Source organism: Enhydra lutris, unplaced genomic scaffold (genome assembly GCF_002288905.1).
Source record: "Enhydra lutris kenyoni isolate GAN:26980312 unplaced genomic scaffold, ASM228890v2 scaffoldscaffold24, whole genome shotgun sequence".
In the NCBI taxonomy this organism is placed as follows: domain Eukaryota; kingdom Metazoa; phylum Chordata; class Mammalia; order Carnivora; family Mustelidae; genus Enhydra; species Enhydra lutris.
In genome coordinates this window covers 16,128,246-16,154,718 of record NW_019154108.1, presented here as the reverse complement: position 1 = coordinate 16,154,718, position 26,473 = coordinate 16,128,246, and the positions used below count along the sequence as shown (strand labels likewise).

The following is a 26,473-nucleotide window of genomic DNA, read 5'->3' as shown; positions in this document are numbered from 1 at the left end:
CTTTGCCTCTCCTCCCAGCTCGTGCTCTCTCCCTCTCTCTCTCAAATGAATAAATAGAATCTTTCTAAAAAAATTTTTTTTTAAATTTTTTATTTGTATGTCATTCTGACATCTAGAGTTAACAATGAGTGTCACAAAATATGTTATTTGACATTCTAAAGATTAGTCTATGATCAGAAAAACAAGTGCCTGCTTAAAAACCAGTGTCCCATCACTCCTGCTCTGTGTCCTCGTAAGACCTTGTAAAGTCACTATGATACATTTATCACATTTCATTATAGACGTATTTACTGTTTTCCTGACAAGACTGTAAGTTCCAAGAAGGCAGGGGCCACATGTATGCTGCTTAGTACTGTATGGCCCAAGCTTAGTATAGCACAATGCTTCACATACAGCAAGTGCTCACTAATATCTGCATGATGAATGAATGTAAGAATCACTGATTCTGAATGTCTCCAAAATGAAAGTGACAAATTCCGAACTTCTACCACTCTCTCAGCCCAAATTATCCACTAACATGAATAGGACAGCTAAATAACCCTTTTCAGGATAACCAGAAATAATAATTATTATTAATGGAATCATACCTAACATCTGAGTGCTTACTATGTGTCAAATACTGAGTTCCTTTAGGTATTAACTATTTTAGTTTTCACAACAACCCTGTGAGAGAAGTACTATTGCTTTCCCATTTTACATAGGGGGGAACCAAGGGACAATAAATTTCACTAACTCACCAAAGGAACAAAGCTAGATATGACAGGACTAGGCTCTAAATCCAGGCAACCTGAATTGGGCCTGGAGTGTTAATCACTATAAAACTAAAGAATTCTCCTTTTCGGGGCACCTGGGTGGCTCAGTGGGTTAAAGCCTCTGCCTTCGGCTCAGGTCATGATCCCAGGGTCCTGGGATCGAGCCCCGCATCGGACTCTCTGCTTGGCCAGGAGCCTGCTTCTCTTCCTCTCTCTCTGCCTGTCTCTCTGCCTACTTGTGATTTCTGTCTGTCAAAAAAAAAAAAAAAAAGAATTCTCCTTTTCCCTGTCCTAATCTATTTAGAGTCTGGCCTGACCACTACCGGTGTGGGCTGCCATGCTTTTCTTCTGCAACATTTATTATCTTATAAGTGAAGGGACTTAGTGACAGTTAGAAGCAATCCCTTTATATATAAAAGTTCACTAAATAAAAATCATTATCTTCAATCTAGTTAATTTCAATTAAAAATAACGATACAGGGTGCCTGGGTGGCTCAGTGGGTTGGGCCGCTGCCCTCGGCTCGGGTCATGATCTCAGGGTCCTGGGATCGAGTCCCGCATCGGGCTCTCTGCTCAGCGGGGAGCCTGCTTCCTCCTCTCTCTCTCTGTCTGCCTCTCTGCCTACTTGTGATCTCTGTCTGTCAAATAAATAAATAAAATCTTTAAAAAAAAAAAAATAACGATACAAAAATGGGGGCAAGAGATGTGTTCAGTATTACGGTGAACATAAGGTTTCATGGGTAAATACTGACATGAAAAGTTATCAAACTAACATTCTAACTATGTACATCTTATTCTATGTCAGTTACACCTCAATAAAACACATATACGAAATAATGATACATAAAATGTACTGAATTTTTCTATGTGCCATTTGGTTAACAAACAATTATTTCCATATAGGATGCCATTTCAGTATTATGTAATTTTAGGGTGGACATGATATTGAGAAAACTAACCTGTTTTGCCTTCTGGACTTGATAACTGTGTTACCTTTTGGACTTTACGTACTGGCTTAACCACTTTCTTCTCTCTACTTTTTTCAGCAGGTTTCTCTTTCGTAGAGATGTCATCTGAAAAGCAGAAACACTTACAGTAAATGCCTTAATGATTTCTACCCACCCACTCATCCTCTCCCCAGTAGAAAAAATCAGTATAAAGTATATGATTCAGGTAGGGAGGAAAAAAACCTTCGCTGAGGCTATTTCTGTGACCCATAAGCTACCAATGCCAACTCCTTAAATGGAAGGGTCTAAAGATTACCGCTACCCATACTACTGGGTTCTAATTCTTTATTTTTTGTTTCTCATTTTTGTTTTGTCTTGTTTTATTTTCAGAAAACCCTTGAGAAATTTACCTCACTTTCATGAACTGGAAGAAGCTATAAAAGTAATGCTTTCCAAGCCAGGGTCATATCATTTATACTCTCACAGGTGAGCACTTTCACAGATTTCTATTTCACTTAATAATTCCTATGTAGGGGCATCTGGGTGGCTCAGTGGGTTAAAGCCTCTGCCTTTGGCTCGGGTCATGGTCTCGGGGTCCCGGGATTGAGCCCCATGTCAGGCTCTCTGCTCAGCAGGGAGCCTGCTTCCCCCTTCCCGTCTGCCTGCCTCTCTGCCTACCTGTGATCTCTGTCTGTCAAATATATAAAAATAAAAATCTTTAATAAAAAAAATTCCTATGTAACTGAGATATTCATGAACTTCTAGAATAAAACTTTATAAAATGGGGCGCCTGGGTGGCTCAGTGGTTTGGGCCGCTGCCTTCGGCTCAGGTCATGATCTCAGGGTCCTGGGATCGAGTCCCGCATCGGGCTCTCTGCTCGGCAGGGAGCCTGCTTCCCTCTCACTCTCTCTGCCTGCCTCTCTGCCTACTTGTGATCTCTGTCAAATAAATGAATAAAATCTTAAAAATTAAAAAAAAAAAAAAAACTTTATAAAATGCTCAATGTAATATTCCGAAATAATGCCAAGGTATTTCACATAGAAATTACTAGTCACTGATTTTTTAAATTCCAACATAGGGGAAGAGACTAGCTACACACATAAACTTAAAAATCAACCTCAATTACAGATCTGAAGAACTGTTAACTTAAAATACATATAGAGCTCTGCATTCCGGGCAAAATGGAAGTGTGAGTAAAAGCCCTAAAGCAGGTGTATATCTGAGAAACAGCAAGCTGGCCAGTGTGAGTAAAATGAATAAAGAGAAAAGTAGAAAGAACTAGAGTCCAAGACATAATTGAGGGCCAGATTGTGTTGGGCTTTACAAGTCATCCTAAGAACTTCAGGTTTTACCTAAGAATGAGATTGAGAGGTTTCTGGAAGTTTGGGGGCAACGGAGTCATATGATCTAAATTAAATTTTAACAATCTTCCTCTAGCAGCTGTGATGAGAACAGATGCATTAGGACAAGGAGAAGCAGAAGACCAGTGAGAAGGCTACTGCAATAATCACGCAAGAGACTCATGGTGGCTTAGACCCAGGGAGTAGTGACAGAGGTGGGGAAAATCATTATATTTTTAAATATATTTCAATAATATGAAATATAAGGTCTGTGAGAAATATGGGAGTCAAGGATAACTGAAGATTTGGGTCCTATCCCCCTGACACTAATACATTATCTGTTAACTAACTGAATTTAACTTAAAAAAAAAGATTTGGGGCCTAAACAAATAGAAAGATAGGATGGAGGGACTATCAGAGAAGTAGGTTTAAGGGGTATATCATGACCCCATTTAGTTAGCTCCATTTTAAATAAAGTTTGAGAAACCCATTATACAACCAAAGGGAGATGGGAGTTAGCAGCTGGATACAACAGAGTTCAGAGAACTCTAGTCTAGATACATATATTTAAGAATCATTGACAACAGGGGCACCTGGCTGGCTCAGTGGGTTAAGCCTCTGCCTTCAGCTCAGGTCATGATCCCAGGGTCCTGGGATCCAGTCCCACATTGGGCTCTCTGCTCAGCAGGAAGACTGCTTCCCTTCCTCTCTCTCTGCCCGCCTCTCTGCCTACTTGTGATCCCTGTATGTCAAATAAATATATAAAATATTAAAAAAAAAAAAAAGAAGAAGAACCATCGACAACAGAAAATATTTAAAGCCCTGAGACTAGATGAGCTTGCCTACTGTGTATGTAAATAAGTAGCAGTAGTAGTAGTAGCAGTAGTAGAAGGAGAAGTAGGAGAAAAAGAAGAAAAAAGGTGAGGAAGAGGAAAAAAAGGACAGATCCAAATACTGAGACCAAGGCGTGGCTATGATTAGACATTAGGGAGTTGATTTGGGGGGCTGAAAAGCAGCACCCAGACTCAGAAGGAAAACCGAACATTTAAGGTATCCTAGATGTCAAGTAAAAAGTTTCAAGAAAGAAGTGACTGATCATGTCTAATGCTGCAGAGAGATCAAGAGGCAACTGAGAATTGAACACTGGATTTAGCAATGCAGAAGTCACTGATGACCCTAAAATTAGCAGTCCACAGAGAAGCTGTAACAAAACTAAAGAGAGCAGGGCCAAAACAGGGGTTCTTTTATGATGGCTGAGATAACAGCATGTTATCAAACAGTGTGTTGATGGGCATGACCTTGTAGAGAAGGAAAACTTGATGATGTAAAAGAAAGGAAATAAGGACAAAGTAATGTCCTTAAATACACAAGAGTAAATGGAATCTAAAACACAAGTAGATGGGTCAGTCCTAGCCAAAAGAACAGAGAAAGTGCAACCACCATGAGAGAGAAGGTAGTCTTTTTTTTTTTTTTAAAGCTCGTTCCACACCCAGCATGGAGCCCAAAGTGGGTCTCAAACACACGACTCTGAGCTCATGACCTGAGCCAGATCAAGAGTCAGACACTTAACTGGCTGAGCCACCCAGGCACCCGAGAAGGCAGTCTTAATAGACCTCTTGAAGAATTCCTTGGTGTACATCATTCTACTAGTCTGTAAAGATACTGACCTATGAAAGTACACTGTTATTATCCCTACCTTACAGATGAGAAAACAAAAGAGGAGGGGTTATGTAACACTGGTAATACACGCAGGTAATAAGAGGCAGAGCTAGAATTTGACTCAACTTGTAAGTTGATTCTAAAATCTTTCCTCTTAACTATTATATTATACTCCCTTTCCACTTGAGGAAAAAAATTCTAAATACAGTGTTCCAATAATAATAGTGGGAAAACTGGACTGGACACTTAATACCACAAAACTTACTATTAAAATCTCTATGGGGGTTTAATAGAAAAATCTCTGGCTTTAGAGTCAGACAGAGTTGGCTTTGAATCTTGGCTTCAATTTTCATCTCCCCTATACAACCTTGGGAAAATTACTCTGTGAGCTTCCATTTCCACAACTACGAAAAAAAACACAAAAGTCTAAGAATGCAGCACCTTGTCCCCAATTACACCAAGTGTTCAATAACGAGTAACATTATTATATGACCTTCCTATTTCCCTCTTCCAGACTTTCATAAGTCCCTCCTATTTCCAATTCTGTAAATGTATTCCTTTCCTATAATGTTTTTCTTTCTGCATTTTGCCCTCATGTTCATATCATCTTATCTGCTGCCTGCCAAATTACTGACCATCTCAAAGATATCAGAGGTCTAGTAGAAATAAACTTCAACTAGATTCAGCTATGTTTCCTTCAAATCAGACAGGCCTGACTTTGAAAGTCCCTTTGGTTAAAAATAGCCTCATTTCTCTCTCATCAGACATGTATACTAATTTTAATCCTGGAGCAGAGCCTAGAGGCTAAGAGAGCCTTAAGACTGAAACCACAACTACTTTAGTATACCATGCAGTTAAAAAAGGGAAATATCTTTAGTTTGGTGACAGTTTTATGTTTAAATATGTTAGACAGCATACATGATAAAATATGCAAAATCTAAGAAAGTTCTACTCTCACCTGCAAAGTGAAGTGCTAAGTCTCGATACAGTTCTCTACTCATGTTTTGAAATTCGGCCTCCTGCCACACTTTCCCATCAGGTGTTCGTATCTTGGTCTCTGAAGGATTGAAGCCTAATTTATACCAACAACACAGAACATTCTTTATCAAAACTGCTTTATAAGTTGTTTTACTTTTTAAAATGAGATGTAATTAACACACTATAAAAATCACTCTTTTAAAATACACAGTTCAATGGCTTTTAGTACATTCACAAAATTATGGACCTACCCCTGCTCTCTAATTTCCTGCACCCATTAGTAGCCACTCCTTCATGCCTCTCTTCCCTGGCAACCACTAATCTACCTTCATGGATTTACCTATTCTGGACATGTCATACAAACAGAGTCATACAATGTGGCCTTTTGTGTCTGCCTTCTTTCACTTAGCATAATGTCTTCATTGACTGTGTAACATGTATCAAAGCTTTATTCCTTTTTATTACTCAGTGATATTCCATTGTATAATATACAAATGCTGTTTACCCACTTATCAGCTGATGGACCCTCTAACTGCTTCTACTTTTTGGCTAGTATTAACAATATTGCTATGAACATTCATGGACAAGTTTTCCAGTGGACATATGTTTTCAACTCTCTTGGATACTATACCTAGGAGTGGAATTGCTGGGTCATACGGTAACTCCATGTTTAACTTTTTGAGGACTGTCAAACCATTTTCTAAAGGGGCTGCACCATTTGACATTCTCATCAGCAATGTACAAGGGTTCCAATTTCTCCACATCCTCATCAACACTTGTTATTGTCTCTTGTTTTTATAAGAGGATCCTAGTGGTTGTGAGTGGTATCTCACTGTGGTTTTGATTTGTGTTTCCCTAATAACAAATGGTATTGGGCAGCTACATAAGCTTTTTAAAGGATTCATAATTAGCTGCCACATAATGTACTGACAAATACTGTTTAGAAAAAGCAAGCTTCAGTGAGATGAAGCAATATACATTTGTTCAAAAAGATTAGAAATAGAGAAGCACTAAATTAAATGATAAGTGAATGCCATTCATAAATTATGGACTTCAGAGACAGAACTACTCTTCTCAGGACTAAGAAAGAGATAACACTAATTCTTCTTTCTTTGAAGATAGGCATTAATTGCTACTATATGTCTGATTTTGCCTGTGGCTGAACAAACAGAAAAGCTGCTATCTACACAAGCAAAACACACCCAAAGTACGGAAAACAGGTCTTGAACAGTTTGTTCAATTTCTCAACAAACATTACACATGTGCTATTTCCTAGGGTTTAATATTCTGATTTTCTACTTTGAATTTATCTCTACTCTTTAAGAAATACACTAAACTTGGAATGTTATTTTAGAAAATAATACAATAATGAATATGGATGATAACCACAGTAGTATTTATGTTTTCAGGTGGGCTTAACTTACCAAGGAACTGGCAGCTAATAAATATTTGTAAAATTGAATCAGTATAAATAACTAGACTGGGGTCAGAAATTGGTAAAAGCACTCTAGAAGTGTTAAATAAAATGTACTAAATTGATTGCATGTCTAATAGAAATTCATCTATTCAGCTTTTAGGCACAATAGCATAAGCTTAATTTCACCTGACATTTGTGGCAAGGTAACATGATCATGCCTATACAAGGAAAAAGTTTATAAATGTAGTGTCCAGTCTGTTGCAAGTGACAGTCTGTAATAAAAAAATATGGCAATCCCACGCCAATCTCTCTCTCAACTTTTCATCACTAATACCCCCAACTCATGTCTCTACATTCAACGCTTTTTTTCATCTCTCCTCTTAAGAAAACATTTACCTCTATGGGAGCCTTTCTTTGTATTTGCATCTTTACTTATAAATTAACTTGAAGAAGCTTTCAATATCTACAATAGTTTCTTTTTCTGTAGTCTCCGTTTCCCACTTTCCAGAGTCTTTCCAGTCTCCGTTACCCACTGTTACCCACGGTGCAGGATCTGGTGACCCTTGCATTGTCAGAAGGCCGAGAGTAGTAGCCTAATGCTACGTCACAGCGCCCATGTCACTCACTTCATCTCCTCACACAGGCCTGCTGTAACCTCACAGCATCAAAAGAAGGGACAGGACAGTATACAACTTTTATTACAGTGTATTGTTGTAATTGTTTTGTTTTATGATTAGTTATTGTTGTTAATATATTACTGTATCTAATTGCTAAACTGAACTTTAACATAGGCATGTATGTATAGGAAAAAAGTAGTATTTATACATTTCAGTACTGTCTGATTTTAGGCATCCACTGAAGGTCTTAAAATGTACCCCCCAAGAATGGGGAGGACTACTATATTTCCATTCTTTGTCCTCTTTTTTTCTTACTAGCTGAATTTATTGAATAGAATAAAAGAGTTACTATGCATTTATGTTCAAGACACTATACTAGGCTCTGAAATAAAATAAGGATGACCAATATAAGGTCTTAAACTTCATGGACATTCAGAGCAGGAAGAAAAATGTATGCAAAAAACTTAAGTATATAAAAAAAATCATATAAACACTGTTTGTGTTCACTACCTCAAGTTTTAAAGCAGAACTGTAGAACACTTTCTATGTCTTTAAAGAAAGAAAAAACATACATGAAAAACCAAGGTTTAGAACAGGCTTAGTATACTAACAACAGTACTAAAAAAAAAAGAAAATAAACACACACACACACACACTGTTTGTGTATGCAAAAATTATCTCTGGAAGGATATATAAATTGTTAACACAAGTAATCTCCAGAACGGAAACCAGGTAGTTGGAGCACAAGAGCTTTTCAAGGTACACCCTCTTCATCTTTTGAGTTATGAACCAAGTGAATTTATTATGTATTTGAACAAATGACATTGAAATGTCATTTAGAATACAGCATATTAAGATCCTTTTAGTTTACACTGCCAAAAAGTTGACAAAAAATAATTTCTCATTTCATTCACAGCAATAAATCCGTTGCTCAGGACACTGGAAACTATGCTGTTACGATTTCTTAAATGTATGCTACATTTCATAAATTAGCCCCCCAAAAATTCTATTTGTAAAATATTTTAATACAAAAACTAACAGGTAAAATTAGTAAGTCAAAGGCATATGGGCAATCCAGTTACCAACTCAAAGGAAATTAAGATTTTAAGATTTTCACTCCAGTTCTTAGGGCTGTGTTTTGTTTTGTTCTATTTTTCATTTTTACAAATTATTAAATAAAATGGATTTAAGTTGGCCATCTTAACTTTCCCAAAGTGGAATAACTTTTGGAATTTCAGAACTTTGATTTCTAGAATAAACACACCTTACCTGTACAATCTTCATTTAATGGATCTAACATTAGTATAGCAAAAGTTCTGGATAATCACTACCTCAGAACCAACAAGAACATTTTGACACCGCCATTAGCTATTTGCTCTGTTAAGGGAGGACAACTACTACATGGTACACGAATGACTAGAAGGATATGAAATAATTTAATTAACAATACATTAGATCAACCCTGGATAACAGCAAGTTTTCAGTATTCTAAAAGTAACTGCTCACAATTTTATCACAAATTAGCAAGAATAAAATGCAAATTGCCATCTTTCACCTAATTCACAATGAATATCACTAGCAAAACGTGATAAACAACATAAAATAAACAGGTAATTGCTCTAACTGTACTTATAAAATTTCTTCCGGAGAAAAAGACTAAAACACCTTAGGACTATAAAGAAGTGCCAAGCTGGTCAGAGAAAAGCTGGACTTGGTAGAAAAATACAAAACAAAATTAACTATAGCAAAAACTGTCCTAGTTTGTTAACAACTTAAAATTAACAGGAAAAAATGAATCTTGACAATATTTTCATCTTTATACACTTATCTAGAAGAACTTAACTATGAAAAGTATCCACAAAAGAAAGGCTAATATAGCACAAGTCTTAATGACAAAAGTCTAACAGAGACTAATCTAGTCAATTAATCAACTCCTTATATTAAAAACTTTACATGAACAACCCTGAAAATAATTTCAGAAACATAAAAATTCAAACTCCTTAAAACCACCATCTATAAAAACTTCAGTTGCCTACAAATCAGAAATTCTCTTGGAAAAACATTGGAAATTCTCTTGGAAAAACTCAATGAAAATCTATCTATATTGGCATAAATCTGACTTATTTTTAAAATAGTTTTTAGGTATAAATCTGATCTAAATATTTCTCAAACATGGGTGGAAAACAGTTATTGTCAAACCTCAAAGCTTAAAGCAACAATAGGATCAAAATATCAGTGTCAAAATATTCTGTAACCAAATATAACTGGAATTGAGTAAATTATCTTTTAAATATTTGCTTTTGAAGGAATCCCTAACAGCAATCCAAATATAATGGCAGAATAAGAGTAATATACTTCCAGTTCTCTGAAAATGGTACTAATTCTTATTTTCTCTTCTGTTCAACTTATTAACTGTTCAGATCGGGGTTCTTAACCTGTAAGAATCTCCTGATGGACTCGTTAAAAATTCCAGTTCTGAACTCTATACCCAGAAATTCTGATTCAGGTCCGCGTAGCATCCAGGAATCTGCATTTTTAACCTGTACCTTGAATTGATTTCTTAAGCATTTGATTTGAGAATCACACACTGTTCTAAGGACAATCCTCTCTACTCAAATATATCCTAGGGAGAACGGGAGACAAGAAGGCAAGAAGACAGAAAGACACAATGATTACAAACCTTTGTATGTTGGAGCAGGCGGTGCTGTTGCCACTTTCCTGACTTTTGCTGTCACTGAGTTATCAACATTAACAACCATTACTGGATGGTCAATATGACCCAGATTCTGGCCACGGCCATTTGTTTCTTCTGACTGTTCCCACTGTTTTCTAATTCGCTCCTTGAGTTTTTCCAATTTGACATCATGTTGTCGCTGCTTTAGGATATCTAACCTTTGGGAATTAGAAGTACTAGTAGAGGACGGAGAAGAGTCAGTTATCCGTAACACTTTTGGATCAACATCATGGCCCATGTTACTTACAGAAGCCTTCTCATTTCCTTTTGTTCTAGTAGGATTTTCTTCCTCAGTTCTCAGAGGAGCTGCCATCTTAATCAAACATTCAGAATTTTGCAGTGCATCAACTGCTGGTCGATCATTTAAAAACCTAACCACTGTATCATTGATGACAGATGACTCGGAGCTCTCAAAATCATAGCAATGTATATTCCGCTCTTCTCGATTGCACACCAGCCGATTCCTGTTCTCAGGCTTTTCTTCATTAACATCCACACAATATACATGCTTTGACTCTAGAAGGCTAGGATTTATACTGGAAGTTGTACCATGGATTTCCCTATTATTAAAAAATAATCAGTTTTGAATAAAGATTTCAAAAACCAAACTCCACCAGTCATACAAACTGAAGGGAGAACTCTAAGCTAGTATTAGAGACCTGAAAAAAGCTTTGGAATTCCAGTAGGTTCAATAACAAAATAACCATTACTAATATTAAGACTCAATGTTTAATGCCCCGCTATCAAGTTAGATGGCAAATAACCTAAATCATTACTTTCCATATTATAAACTAAGAAATACCCAAAAGATGTATGGAGAGATTCCCTTAAGAAATCCCAGAAAAGGGGCACCTGGGTGGCTCAGTGGGTTGAAGCCTCTGCCTTCGGCTCGGGTGGTGATCTCAGGGACCTAGGATCGAGCCCCGTATCAGGCTCTCTGCTCAGCGGGGAGCCTACTTCCCCCTCTCTCTCTGCCTGCCTCTCTGCCTACTTGTGATCTCAGTCTTTCAAATAAATAAATAAATAAAATCTTTAAAAAAAAAAAAAAAAAGAAAAAAGAAATCCCAGAAAACAGGATTACAGGGGCGCCTGGGTGGCTCAGTGAGTTAAAGCCTCTGCCTTCGGCACAGGTCATAATCCCATGGTCCTGGGATCGAGCCCCGCATCGGGCTCTCTGTTCAGCGGAGATCCTGTTTCCCCCTCTCTCTCTGCCTGCCTCTCTGCCTACCTGTGATCTCTGTCAGATAAATAGATAAAATCTTTGAAAAAAAAAAAAGTAAGAAAATAGGATTACAATTTGACTTTGGATACAATGGACATCTGTTACCAAAATGTATATTTGATTTCTCTATGGACTCTATTTTTTTCTCTATGAAATCTTAAATACAGGGAAAAAATGTCTCAAATTTTGTATTTGTCACTTCTAAATGATGTACCAAATTAACAAACAGATTGCAAGCAGAAGTAAAGTGGAGGTATAATAAATATTTTCCTCCAAATAAATGTAGTTAGTAAAGTGAAGCGTCTCTGAACAACAGAACACTTTTTTGGTAGCTTCAAACTATGTAAAGCACATCTAGGAATTGTAAAATAAGCAAAAACTCAGCATTGCCAAAGTACATATCACAAAGTCCATATTCTCTACTTATAAAAACATCAGCAGAAGTCTTCCTTCAGAGGTTATTTTTATTTTATTCTATTTATTTGTACTTATTTATTTATATTTTATTTATATGATCATTCTAATAAGTTATATTTTAGAAACAGAAACAGTTTATTAAAAGGGAAGTTAATGAAGACAAGTCTCAGCAGTAAGAAGAGCACATGATTTATGAAAAAATACCCAAGAGAATTATAAAATTGAAAATAACAATCTGGATCTGCAATGTCTGAAAGAGTAGATATCAGCCATATGTGTGAGCACTTGAAATGTGAATAGCCCAAATGGGAGATATGCTAGAATGTAAATTACATACTAGATTCTAAAGACTTAGAATGACAACCGAAAAAGAATATAAAACGTCTTCATGTCTAGGTATGGGACTACTAAAAAAGCTAAATATGAGGGCACCTGGGTGGCTCAGTGGGTTAAGCCTCTACCTTCAGCTTAGGTCATGATCTCAGGGTCCTAGGACGTAGCCCTGCATTGGGCTCCCTGCTCAGCAGGGAGCCTGCATCTCCCTCTCCCACTCCCCCTGTTTGTCTCTCTCTCTGTAAAATAAATCAATAAAGTCTTCCAAAAAAAAAAAAATTAAATATGTGTGGCTAACATTAACAATTCTATTATATACCACTGATCTAGATGTTTCATGTAAAGGCATAAAACTCTAAATATCACAATAATTCTTAAAGCCATAATTCTGTTATAGTGTAATATGATAATTACATCTATTGTGAATCTGTGAGTATGTGCATTTTTCTAAGGAGATAGTCTACAGTTTTCATCAAATTCTCATTGGAATCCGTGACCCAAAAACCATTAGACCCTGTTCTGAATGGCTGATTATTAAACAAGATGGGGGCTGAGAACTGACTCCTGTAGCTTCCACTAGAGATCAAGACTAAATTCAGTTATTTGCACTACCTTTACCAGACCATAATAATTCATAGTTAAAATGATTTAGGTATAAAATTAGCACATGTAAAGAATAAAATAAAGCACAAAAAGGTAGTTTACATATCATGTAACAATCTTAAAAAGGGAAGAATTGATCCTGAACCATCAAAAAAAAAGTAATTTCACAGTTTTTCATTAACTCATTCATTAAATATTTACTGAATCCATATAAGAGTGTTTATTACACAATTCTTTCAACTTTTCTGTAAGTATGAAAATTTTCATAAGTATTAGGAAAAATAATTATGGAATACTTAATAAAAGACAGGCATTAAGTTAATGTTTTAAGATTAAGACAGATTTACAGCTTTACATAAGCTAATATAATGGAATCAAAATATAATGCAGCATGAAAATGCTTTAACAGAGGAAGTTATATAGTATTACAAGAGCACACAGGAAGGATTTAAATAGGCTGTGGGAATGGAATGGGATAAAAACAGATCCAGCAATGCTTCATACAGGTGCTAACAATGAGTTTTAAGTGATAGAGTCAGCCAGATGAAGGATGTGTCCTTCACAGCTATCCTACAGGTATTTCTTTAAATCCTAAAAGATATATAGTTTACAAAATTTTAAATATCAAGTAGTATCCTTTGCAGGAAGAATACCAGAATATGAATCAAGAGTAATTTATAGTTTCAATTCTGATGGTGATGTTTCTAGGCAAGTTGCTTAATATTTGTGTGGTTAAAGACTTCTAAACTCTGATTATTTTTCACATTTTTTTCTTTTCTTTCTCCTTTTACTAAACTATGAACTTTTACCCAGATTAATTCCCTGGCCTTCTCTGTCTCTTCACCATTTTTATCACTTTAACACCAGTGAAAATTTTCCAAAACTCCCAAATTCCCAGCCCTGACCTTTCCACACACATTCCTGCTCAAATTTTCATATGCCTACTGAATATTTTCACCTAGATATTTCAAAATTATATCAAATCAAATACTGATATTATGAACTCATGATCTACCTCCATCTCCCCAATTCTTTATCTCAAATTTAGAGTACAAATATATACCCAGTAGTATCTAGCACCACCATGATACTCGACTTACTGACTGATATTTTATAACACTAAAAATGTTAATAAATGAAGCAAAGAAATATAAGGTCCAGTGTTTATTACTTAATATTATTTGCTATACTGAGAGCATTACCACATATTTTATAACATTAGTAAAATGCTTCTCAAATATAAAATTCTATCATTTTATCTACTGAAAATTCTAAATCATCAGCTAACAAAAATACACATCATTTGATATTATCCATACTATCAAAATTCATACATCAATCCTGAACATCTGACAATAAGTTGCTGACGGGAGCCACAAACAACAAAGTGAAACAATAAAACAACTCACATTCTCACTAGGAAAGAAATTTTAGGTAACTGATTAATGCTACCAAAACAAAAAAAAAAGAAGAAAACTAAGCTATAAAAAGTTCATTATGCACAACACCTAATCTGAGAAATTAAGAAAAAAAAATCTGTACTTCCAGAGACTGAATAATCTGTCTACAGGAAACATATATATTACAATGGTGGTCGCCTGAGCCACTACTTCTTCCCCCCAAATATTCAATCTGTGAAAGAGTAGAAAGTTAGTATTTCAGAATATAAAACATTTTTGCTTTATCTTTTTGGAAAATGAAAAAGGTAGTAATATTAGAGCCAGAGTGCTATGAAAAACTCAGAAAAGAAACCATAATCCTTTTGTAAATATTACAGGCTAATCCTATTTAATAATTTGTTTTTAATCACTAACCTGTAAGAAACCAAAGGTTCACGAAACTCCACACGGTTATTTTTCTTTACATTACTCTCCAAGGTGGTAACTCTGAGAGGACTCCGAGATTTCTCTTTTCGTGATTTAGAAGATTTAGAAGTTGGAGCATTAGCCCAAGAATCATCCAGGTATCTACCATCTGAAGAAAAAGAAAATCTGTAAGAACATACGACTGCCTCTGAATTTGACTAGTATTTGTGAAAATAACAGGTTATCTATCATTTCTGGCATCTTTAGTTGGATATTATATAAGTAGATAGGAAACATTCAGGTTAAATTATTTACTCAATCTATAAAGAAAAAACTATTCTGAACAAACAATGAAAAACTCCAAATACAAAATTATTTTTTGTTAAAGGTTGACACTCACTTAAAAAAAAGAATTATCAAGTACAATGCACCAGATTCACAGGTTAAAAAAAAATTAGTTGTACTTTAGTACTAACCTCTAGGTTTTAGACCACTAATTAAGGAACTACAAAATTACATACATGACAGGTAATCAAAGAAAGTATTTGCATTTTGTCAATTTATGACAGTATCTGTTAGATATTCCAATTATGATTTAAAACTCCCTAAAATATGTAAAATTCACTAAGTCAACTAAATCTCAACGTTGATAGATCTGTGAATTTAAAGACATATATAATTTCAAACACTTAAAATCAAATTCTCATCACTAAAAACCAATGAAAAGTCACTGTCAAAGGTGGTGTAGTAATGCTAAAGTCGCTGATGAAAAGATGGTGAAGGGGCACCTGGTTGGCTCAGTCGTTGAGAGTGTGCCTTCAGCTCGGGTCATGTTCCCATAGTCCTGGGATCGAGCCCCATATCAGGCTCCCTGCTCAGCGGGAAGCCTGCCTCTCCCTCTCTCACTGCCCCCCTCTGCCCCGCTTGTGTTCCCTCTCTCACTGTCTCACTCTTTGTCAAATAAATAAAATCTTTAAAAAAAAAAAAAAAAAGAAAAAAAGAAAAGATGGTGAAAACATGGGGCACCTGGGTGGTTTAGTCAGTTAAGCATCCGAGTCTTGATTTCAGCTCAGGTCACGATCTCAGGGTTGTGAGATCGAGCCCCATAATGGGCTCCGTGCTTAAGATTCTCTCCCTCTGCTTCTGCCCCTCCCCCTGCTCATTCTCACTCTCTAAATAAACTTAAAAATCTTAAAAAAAGAAAGATGTGAAAACATCATCTACAGTCACTGAACATGAGATTGCTTCATGACTACTCAGTACCAAAGACAAAAAACCTAAATGTTGATGAGGTATCATCTCTGATTAAAGAGCTAGCAAATATGAGGGACTATATAAAGAAATTAAACTGAAACAAAATTAATATCTATATTTGTATCTTTGCAAGTAACTTTATACATACCTTTTCTACTTATTTTTCGGGTAGCACTTGCAGATTTCTTGGTATCCATGACAGAATCAAACACAGCTGTACTTGTAGGGGTTACTTCTAATTTGTTTTCAATGTGTCTCAGCTAAAGTTTAAACACCATCACAACAAAGAGGTTAATTCTGTAAATAAACCAGCTACTATTTATTTACATAGTTAATTTTTTATTTTTTACTTTTTTAAATGTAAACTCTATGCCCAATGTGGGGCTTGAACTCATGACCCTGAGATCAAGAGTTGCATGCTCTACTGATTGTGTCAGCCAGGCGCCCCAATTTACAGTTATTTAAATTATATTGTCCAGTACTTTTCTCCAAAGTCAAAACAACTCAGGAATGCCTTTTTTCAATATTAATTTTTTTCATTACTTGCTACTTCACCTATAGTAAGAAGTGGTACAATGCTGCCCAAATTTGGACAAGAAAATCAAAAAGATTCTGAAGAGTATCAAAAAGTTTCATTTGTCTTTTTGACCTTTTTTTTTATTGATGATTTTTTTTTTTAAGCAAGCAGTACATTTTCTGACATTATAGGTCACATATCATTATGCTATATATCCTGTGGACTAAAATTTAGAACTGTTCGAACAGTTTATATTATAGGCATAACAGTCTTATGCCTATAAGTTTCACAATAAAGATAAAATTAGTAAGATAAAAAACTCAGGTTTCCATACACTTTACAGTGTAAGTGAATTTCTGATAAAACCACCAATGTTCTTAAATTATTTAATAAAGCATTTTTCCCTAATTATATGCTTATAAGAGAAAACTTGGAAAACAGAGAAAAGGCATAAAAAATGAAATTAAAATCGTCAAAATCCCACCACATAGAGATAAACACTTTGTATAAAATTCTAATTTATCTTCTCTCAGATTTTTGTGGTACAATGTACTCAAAAGATGAAATAAATCTTCATAATCTGTATCAGGCTTTTTCTCCCATTTATATTATAAGCCCCCTTATCATCCTTAAAAATAATTTCTAAAAACACAATAGTTTTGAAAAATGAAAATTAACAGTTCAGCTCCAAATTAGGTTAACTCTAAATTAAACTGGGGATAAAAACTATTCCTACATTGTAGATACATAATGCTCATGTAGAAGAGAGAGAGAATATATATAATGTGCATTTGACCCTACATTATGACCAAATCTAGGTTTTGATACCTTTTCCAGATCCATTTTCATACCAGTTCAAAAGATTAGGGGGCAGAAAATACCATATTCATAACGTAAAGAAATAGGTGACTCAAATTCAGGTAGGAAAAAAAGGAAACAAGAAAGGAGATATTAGGAGAGTAATTTTTCTAGAGAGCAAATGAAAATGAAAAGAAAAAGGAAAGAATCTCCCCTCAAAGAGACTATGTATCAGCTTTGCGCAGTGGCAGTATTGTAGCCAATGAGGTTTATCCGAGGCGCGATTATTGCTAATTGAAAGAGACTATGTATCACTTGCCAAATTTGGATGCCTAAACTCCAGACAAGACTGGACAGAACACAAAAGAAAGCAGGTTACCCATAGTGATTCTTCAGCTGTATTGAGAGAAAGCAGTCTGCCATTGCCACAAAAGAGGTCACTCCTAGTCCATTAAAGAAGCTGTTCCTTTCATTTCCTCTCTGATTCTGAGCTTTCTACACAGACATAACCCCACATTCCCAAATTCATTTTGTTTTAAATCTTCATTTCAATAAGCCAAATGAACAAAGTCATTAAAGGAAAATAAATAGTACAAATCACTTTAATATTTATATGCCATAGTATTAATGTTCCTGACACCTGAAGTAGTGTCTTGATTATCCCTGTCCTATTTAATAGTCATCCTTAATGTTCATTTTGTAATAAATGGTACTAAACTTCTTACTAAATTCTTTATTTTCCTATGAAAAAGTACTACAGAAAAAAACTTAATCTATTCAATTTTAACAGGAAATCAATTTTAAACCAGAAAGAAATAAATGGAAACTCTAACTACTTACAGCAGCCTTAGTCTGAGAAAGTGCGTCCCACGATGTGGTTCTATCTGCTGGGAAACAATGATATTTACTGAATCAGAATCTCTAAAGTGGTCCTCAAAATCTGCATTTCAGTAAGCTCCTAAATGCACTCAAAATTATGAGAACCATTTTATTAAGCAGAACTATTTCTCAGCAAATGCTTTATTATATTGAACCAAAACATGGTACTTGGGCGCCTGGGTGCCTCAGGGGGTTGGGCCTCGGCCTTCGGCTCAGGTCATGATCTCTGGGTCCTGGGATCCAGCCCTGCATCAGGCTCTCTGCTCAGCGGGGAGCCTGCTTCCACTTTTCTCTCTGCCTGCCTCTCTGCCTACTTGTGATCTCTCTCTGTGTCAAATAAATAAATATCTTTAAAAAAAAAAAAGGTAATTTTCCCATTCTATAAAGCTAAGCTTCCTAGTATATGATTTAGAGTTGTATTAGACACTGATCCTATTAATTCTTAGGACAACATCCCCATTCACAGCCCCATCAGACAACTCCAACAACAGGCAGTATCCTCAATTTACCCCAGTGACCTAAACACGAAATTTTGTATTGTAGTGTATTTCACAGTCATGATGTTTAAGAGATTAAAAACTACTCCAGACCTCAATCTACCAATAGAAACAAAGGTAAAATCGAGTCTTTCAGATAAGAGCCCTTCAAATAGTACAAGGCCACCTAGTTCCCTTAAATCATCTTTCTCTAGGATAAACAATTTCATTCCCTCCAAATGTTCCTCATGTGACATGACTTCCAGATCCCTCATAAACCCAATAATCTTCCTCCAGATATACTCTAGTTTGTCAATGCACCTCAAAATATATCATGTCCTAATTAAAGTAACCCTTGATGCATCATTAAAAAAAAAAATAGTTCAATGAGACTTTCCCTTTTCTTATCTGTGATTTTTCTTTTCTTATCTTCACAGTCTAAAACCGTAGTAGGAGCTATATTACAACATTTGTTGACATTAATCAGAATTTCCAAGAAACTGTGTAAAACTAATTCTATATATACTGGTTCTTTTTTATGTTTTCCTTTATAAGTTTGTCATAGGACACCTCTGAAGGTGAGGTACCTTGCATATTTAAAGCAAACTGAACCTAAAAAATTATCCACTTTATAAATCAAAGGCAGGCATTAAGTTCTAAAGTTTAAAGAAAATAAATCATACCTTGAACAGTATCCTTGCTTTGAGAGTTCCTTGGATTTGGTAAAGGCACCTCTTTTGATTTGCTGCTCCTCATCCTGCCACTTTACCTACAATCATAGCATCAGCATTCATTAAACATCAATATTATGGTATTAGTAAAGAAAATACTCTCATTTACCTTAACTTTCATGGAAGTCAGAAAAAGATTTATCTAAATTATTATCAACTCTACAAGTTATCTTTATGCCTTCTAGAGTCCCTTATAATCTACTAACTTTATTTTTCCTTGGAAAACTAAATCATTAAGAAGTCTATCATGACCACCTCACACCAACTAGGATACCCAAAAACAAACAAAGAAACAAAACAACAACAGAAAATAACAAATGTTGATGTGGAGAAACTGTAACTCTTGTGCACTGTTGGTTGGAAGGTAAAATGATACAGGCTCTATGGAAAACAGTATGGCAGTTCCTCAAAAAATTAAAAATAGAATTAACCACATGATCCAGCACAAAACAAATGAAAACAGGGTCTCAAATAGACATTTGTACATCCATGTTCATAGCAGCATTGTTCACAACAGTCAAAAAGTGAAAGCAACAAAACTGTCCACCAACAGATGAAAAGGTACATAAAATGTGGTATATACATACAATGGAACATTATTCAGCATTAAGTGGAAAATTTTGCCATATACTATAATACAGGTGAACTTGAGACATCAACTAACTGAGACAAACCAGTTACAAAGCCGAATACTACATCATTCCACTTCTATAAGACACCTAGAGTAGTCAAAATCATAGGGAAAAAACACAGTGGTTGCCAAGAGCTGGGGAAGGGGGGGGAACAGGGAGCTATTGCTTAATGGGTACAGAATTCAGTTTTACAAGACAGAAAGTGATCCAAGACGGATGGTGATGATGGTTGCACAATGCTATAATTTTCTTTATAAACATATAATGTATTATTAGCCCTAGGGGTACAGGTCTGTGAATCACCAGGTTTACACACTTCACAGCACTCACCATAGCACATACTCTCCCCAATGTTCATAACCCCACCACCCTCTCCCTCCCCCCCTCCCCGCCCTCCTCAGTTTGTTTTGTAACATTAAGAGTCTATTATGGTTTGTCTCCCTCCCTATCCCATCTTGTTCCATTTATTCTTTTCCTACCTCTCAAACCCCCCACATTTCATCTCCACTTCCTCATATCAGGAAGATCATATGATAGTTGTCTTTCTCCGATTGACTTATTTCGCTAAGCATAATACCCTCTAGATCCATCCACGTCGTTGCAAATGGCAAGATTTCATTTCTTTTGATGGCTGCATAGTAATCCACTGTGCATATATACCACATCTTCTTTATCCATTCATCTGTCGATGGACATCTAGGTTCTTTCCATACTTTGGCTATTGTGGACATTGCTGCTATAAACATTCAGGTTCACGTGCCCTTCGGATCACTATGTTTGTATCTTTAGGGTAAATACCCCCCAGTAGTGCAATTGCTGGGTCATAGGGTAGCTCTATTTTCAACTTTTTGAGGAACCTCCATGCTGTTTTCCAGAGTGGTTGCACCAGCTTGCATTCCCACCAACAGTGTAGGAGGGTTCCCCTTTCTCTGCATCCTCGCCAGCATCTGTCATTTCCTGACTTGTTAATTTTAGCCATTCTGACTGGTGTGGGGTGGTATCTCATTGTGGTTTTGAATGCTATAAATTATTTAATACCACTAAATTATACACTGAAAATGGTTAAGGTGGTACATTTTATGTTGTGTATTCTATCACAAAAAAAAAAAAAGAAAAAATTATATCATGACTCAAAGAGAAAGATCATCTGCTTATGCTGACTAGAGAGCTTGGTAATAGTCATTTTTTCCTATGAATATAGAATTATTCTGTTATAAAACTCACAAAACACTGAAAGTTTGGAAAATACAGGCAAGGAAACTCATCCCTAGTCCCCAAATCTTAAAATGATCATTAAGCTATTTTGCATAGTTTCTTTTTCCTAATTTTCTTTTTTTTACTCTAATTTGTGTAAAGAATAAAAAATTTTTATTTTTGTGTCCTACTGCTAGATGTTTTTAAATATATTCATAAATTCTATGATACTCCTTTCTTCAAGTAGACGTTAATTTTTCTTCCATTAAGTGTAAGCTGGTCTTAGGGATACACTTTTAACAACTCAAATGTCATGGAAGTGTCAATATGTGACTTTTAAGTGTAGGTCACAAAAGGCATTGCTTATTCTCTGGAGTTACACAGCAACAGATTACCAGTACAATATCCTGCCTTATTTTCTCTATTACAAGTAACACTGAAATGAACATATTTGTATCTGTGAATTTTTGCTTATTTATCTAGAACAGGATCTACAAAGGGGATCTACAAAAAACAGGGGATCCTACAAACAAGATCTACACAAAAATGAACTAAAGAATGTGAAGAACACGCTGCTCTTGAGATCCAATGTTAAACTGTTTTCCAATTTATAATTTACAACTGTTCTTATTTACAATGAGCCTACCAGTTTCATTAACCTCTTTTAATATTGAGCATTATATCTATTCTATTTACCTTTGCTCATTTAGTAGGAAGAAAATGGTTGTTTTAATTTGAATTCAATAAACTGCTAGGATAGATCTGCTAGGACAGATCTCTGCCATAAATCTCAATCTTAGTTCTTCATGTGTGAATTATCTTTTCATGTCCTTTGCCCATCTATCTACCAGGATCATCATGTTTTTCTTATCAATTTGATGAGTTCTTTACATTATGAATATATGATCTTTGTCACATTTGATAAAAATAATTTTCTTCAACCACTGTTTTCAAAGGCAGTTCAGTATGTTGTATATTAAAGAACCTAATTTAAATTTAAGGAAAAGATGGGGCATCTGGGTGGCTCAGTCGGTTAAGCCACTGACTTGTTTTTGGTGGGGGTCATGATCTCAGGGTCATGGAATCAAGCCCCATGTTAGGCTATGTGCTCAGCATGGAGTCTGCTTGAGACTCTCTCTTTCCCTCTCCCTCTGCTTCCCCGCATGCTTGTGCTCTCTCTCTTTCTCTCTCTAAGATAAATAAAATCTTTTTTAAAGATTTAAAGAAAATTTAATTTTAAATTTAAAGAAAATTTTAAAAGAAATTTAAAGAAAATTTAAATTTAAAGAAAAACCTACCTACTAAAGAAATTTAATTTAAATTTAAAGAAAATTAAAGAAAATTTTAAAGAAAAACCTACCTACTAAAATGCAAATTAAAAGAAAAAATTTAAAGAAATTTAAAGAAAATTTAAAGAAATTCAAATTTAAAGAAAATTTAAAGAAATTCAAATTTAAAGTTAAAGTTTAAATTTAAATTTAAAGAAAATTTAAAGAAATTTAAAGAAAAACCTACCTACTAAAATACAAACACATAAAACTGAAGGCATAATTAATTTTTAGGGGAGTTAGTTTCACCCACAGTAAATAATCATTTTAAAATTTCTTTTAGGGCACCTGGGTGGCTCAGTTGGTTAAGCAATTGCCTTCAGCTCAGGTCATGATCCTGGAGTCCCGGATCAAGTCCTGCATCGAGTTCATTGCTTGCGGGGAGTTTGCTCTCCCTCTGACCTCTCCACTCTCATGTTCTCTCTCTCTTATTCCCTCTCTCTCAAATAAATAAAATCTTTAAAATAAAATAAAATAAAATTTCTTTTAAAAAAACTTCAAAAATGTTCTAAAAATAAAATTTATCATAAATTATACAATATGTCTCTAAGAAATGTCAATCTAAGTTTTAGAAAGATACAAATGATAGAAAATTAAAATCAACATATATGCCAATAGTTTAAAATTTTTCCAACCATAAAAACTTCCAACAGTGATGCCCACATAGCTCAAAAAATTAACTCATTTTACTTTCCTTCTCATAAAGATAATTTGGCCTAGTGAACTATCAAAATAACAAACATGAGCTATTCCATATTTACTAAATAATTTGTCAACCATTTGGCAAAAGTTTTGAGCAAAACTCTCTTTGCTTTGAAACTAAAATAAATGCTAAAATATATAGTAATTCTCAATTTCCCAATGAGGAGAAATATACCAAAAATCGCATATATGTCCATAATCTCTATATTCTGGGGCCAGTGCTGATAAGAAATGCATTTATATCTACTTCAAAATAAAAACCTTCTTAACGGTTAATCATCATCAAATGCAAATGACTCAATTATTAGGAGTGTGACATTTATGTAAAATTTCATCTTATAAATTATAGTATATTCACCATTTAATATGAGGATGAATTAGAACTACATGCTCCAAATATGTTAGGTGAAGAATGCCAGAAACAAGTATACATGCTGCATAATTCCATTCTATAAAGTATCAAACAGGCAAAAGTAATCTATGGTGTTAGAATAGTGGTTACATACAGTTTGGGCAGGAGGGTGGTGACTAGAATTGGAGCAAGGAAGGGCCTTTGAGGTACTGATAATATTGTTTGTTAATATGGGTGCTGATTACATCAGTGTGTTCAGTTTATGAGACTTCCATCAAGCTGTACATTTACATGCTTTTTCAATGTACATAATACAGCAATTAAAAGTATTTTCCAATAACATGCCTGATTTGGGTTTATAATTATAATTCACTTCTATAATATGCCCAATCTCATGAATGTCAGTTTTACAATATCTTATCTTTCAAAATCCCAGGTTATCCTATACCTAAGAAGTATTATTAATAGAATCTATTAATCTAGGGTTCTTTAATATACAACATACTGAACTGCCTTTGTTAACAGTGATTGGAGAAAATTATTTTATCAAATGTGACAAAGGTATTATGTTCATAATGTAAAGAACTCATCAAATTGGTAAGAAAAACATGATGATCATGGTAGGTAGATGGGCAAAGGACATGAAAAGATAATTCAGACAGGAAGAACAGAATAGAATAGAATTCTGTTATAAATAGAATCTATTTAAGTAGGACAGTTCTTTATGGTTTTTTTAAAGATATTATTTATTTACTTGACAAACAAGAGATCACAAGTAGGCAGAGAGGCAGGCAGAGAGAGAGAGAGGAGAAAGCAGACTCCCCAGTGAGCAGGGAGCCCGATATGGGGCTCTATCCCAGGACCCTGAGATCATGACCTGAGCCAAAGGCAGAGGCTTTAACCCACTGAGCCACCCAGGTGCCCCCAGTTCTTTATATTTTTATCTTTATATAAGAATATATATGTAAAAATCACCATTTTCTCTAAAAATAGAAAAATTAAGGAAAAAGTACACCGAAAAAAATCTCCTCATAGAAAGAAGAATCTAATCTGTCAAAACTCTTACTATCTTTAAAGTATAAATCTCAATCTATAAAATGCCTTTTCTAACCACTTTGAGATGACTAAATCAAACAGATTAAACTTATTCAAGATCATTTACTGGGAAATAATGAAACTTACCTTCCCAGTTAAATGTTTTAATAGGCAACATGACAACTTTATTCTATAGCCATATGGGAATTTTGGCTTTATTGGATATTTGTGCATTCTCTTTGCCTAATCTCTCAAGAATTAAGAAAGGCAGACAAAAAACTACCATGACTACTTTTTGTCTCCTTCTCTTCGTATTTCTTAAATTAATGTTTACATAGCTTGATAGGATTATTTAGTACATAAAGGTTCATGGTTGTTATATTGTCATGTGGGTTTTATATTTCTTGAATAAAAAATGACAATCATTGTCTGTAGAGAACTATACTTTAGTATTCAATTCTATTTTGTATGCTATTAATAAAAAGCAAGTATTGCTTTATTCTATTATACCTGCTGTATCCTTTCCATTCTATGCTTTCTGGGACACTTTATTTTAGACGTATCCTGGATACAGAAAATAGAACTTTTTAATCCAGTGTAATAATCTTTGTTAAGACTAAGAATAGGGAGGGGCGCCTGGGTGGCTCAGTTGGTTAAGTGTCTGCCTTCAGCTCAGGTCATGATCCCACGGTCCAAGAATCAAATCCTGCATCCCAAATCAGGTTTCCTGCTCAGCAGGGAGCCTGCTTCTCCCTCTGCCACTCCCCCTGCTTGTGCTTGCTCACATGTGCTCTCTCTCTCTCTCAAATAAATAAATACTTAGGGAAAAAAAAGACTAAGAATAGGGAAAATAAACTTGCATATCAATCACCTCATGCTAACATTTTTTTTTAAAGATTTATTTATTTATTTGACAGAGATCACAAGTAGACAGAGAGGCAGGCAGAGAGAGGAGGAAGCAGGTTCCCCACTGAGCGGAGAGCCCAATGCGGGGCTGGATCCCAGGACCCTGAGATCATGACCAGAGCCAAAGGCAGAGGCTTTAACCCACTGAGCCACCCAGGCGCCCCCATGCTAACATTTTTTGAGTATCTACTTGTGCAAAGTATCGTGTGTTATAGAAAAGAAGATGAGGGGCGCCTGGGTGGCTCAGTGGGTTAAGCCGCTGCCTTCGGCTCAGGTCATGATCTCAGGGTCCTGGGATCGAGTCCCGCATTGGGCTCTCTGCTCAGCAGGGAGCCTGCTTCCCTCTCTCTCTCTCTCTCTCTGCCTGCCTCTCCATCTACTTGTAATCTCTCTCTCTGTAAAAAAAAAAAATAAAATCTTTAAAAAAAAAAAAAAAAAAAAGAAGATGAAATGTCCCTGACTGACTCTCCAACCTCACAATCCAGTGTAAGTATTCTTAACCTAGGGATCCACGAGTGAAATTCAAGGAATTTATAAACTCTCTAAAATTACTGTATGTTATCACCTATGTATATTTTCCCAGAGAGAGATGTCATGGCCTTCATGACATTCTCAAAGAAGTTCAGTAATCAAGTAGGTGGGGTAAACATATACATAATATAACTGAGAAATATAATAATCTGGACAATACCATAAAACATGTACAATTATCACAAAAGGAAACATTGATTCAATGGGGGAGATCTGTTAAAGCTTCTTGGGAGTATATCCTTAAAGACACCATATTAATTAGGATATGTCTATTATATATTTGGTATGAAGAAAAAGAAGGGACAGAGACTAT

The 26,473-nt window shown here is 35.3% G+C and overlaps 1 protein-coding gene across 4 annotated transcripts in view; it reads right to left on the bottom strand.

Annotated features, from left to right (window-relative positions):
* Nucleotides 1-26,473, bottom strand: part of LOC111150650 (centrosomal protein 350) — a 156,158-nt gene that overhangs the window by 111,416 nt on the left and 18,269 nt on the right. For 2 of the 4 annotated variants that reach the window (XM_022508136.1, XM_022508137.1), the window contains exons 2-8: nucleotides 19,433-19,518; nucleotides 18,235-18,281; nucleotides 16,228-16,339; nucleotides 14,835-14,994; nucleotides 10,392-11,005; nucleotides 5,658-5,771; nucleotides 1,712-1,825 (exon numbers count right to left, since the gene is read on the bottom strand). In XM_022508136.1, coding sequence (XP_022363844.1) covers nucleotides 1,712-1,825; nucleotides 5,658-5,771; nucleotides 10,392-11,005; nucleotides 14,835-14,994; nucleotides 16,228-16,339; nucleotides 18,235-18,281; nucleotides 19,433-19,505 — 1,234 coding nt within the window. In that variant the 5' untranslated portion in view covers nucleotides 19,506-19,518. The remainder of the gene's footprint in view (nucleotides 1-1,711; nucleotides 1,826-5,657; nucleotides 5,772-10,391; nucleotides 11,006-14,834; nucleotides 14,995-16,227; nucleotides 16,340-18,234; nucleotides 18,282-19,432; nucleotides 19,519-26,473) is intronic. The other 2 variants (XM_022508139.1, XM_022508138.1) reach the window with 2 other exon arrangements.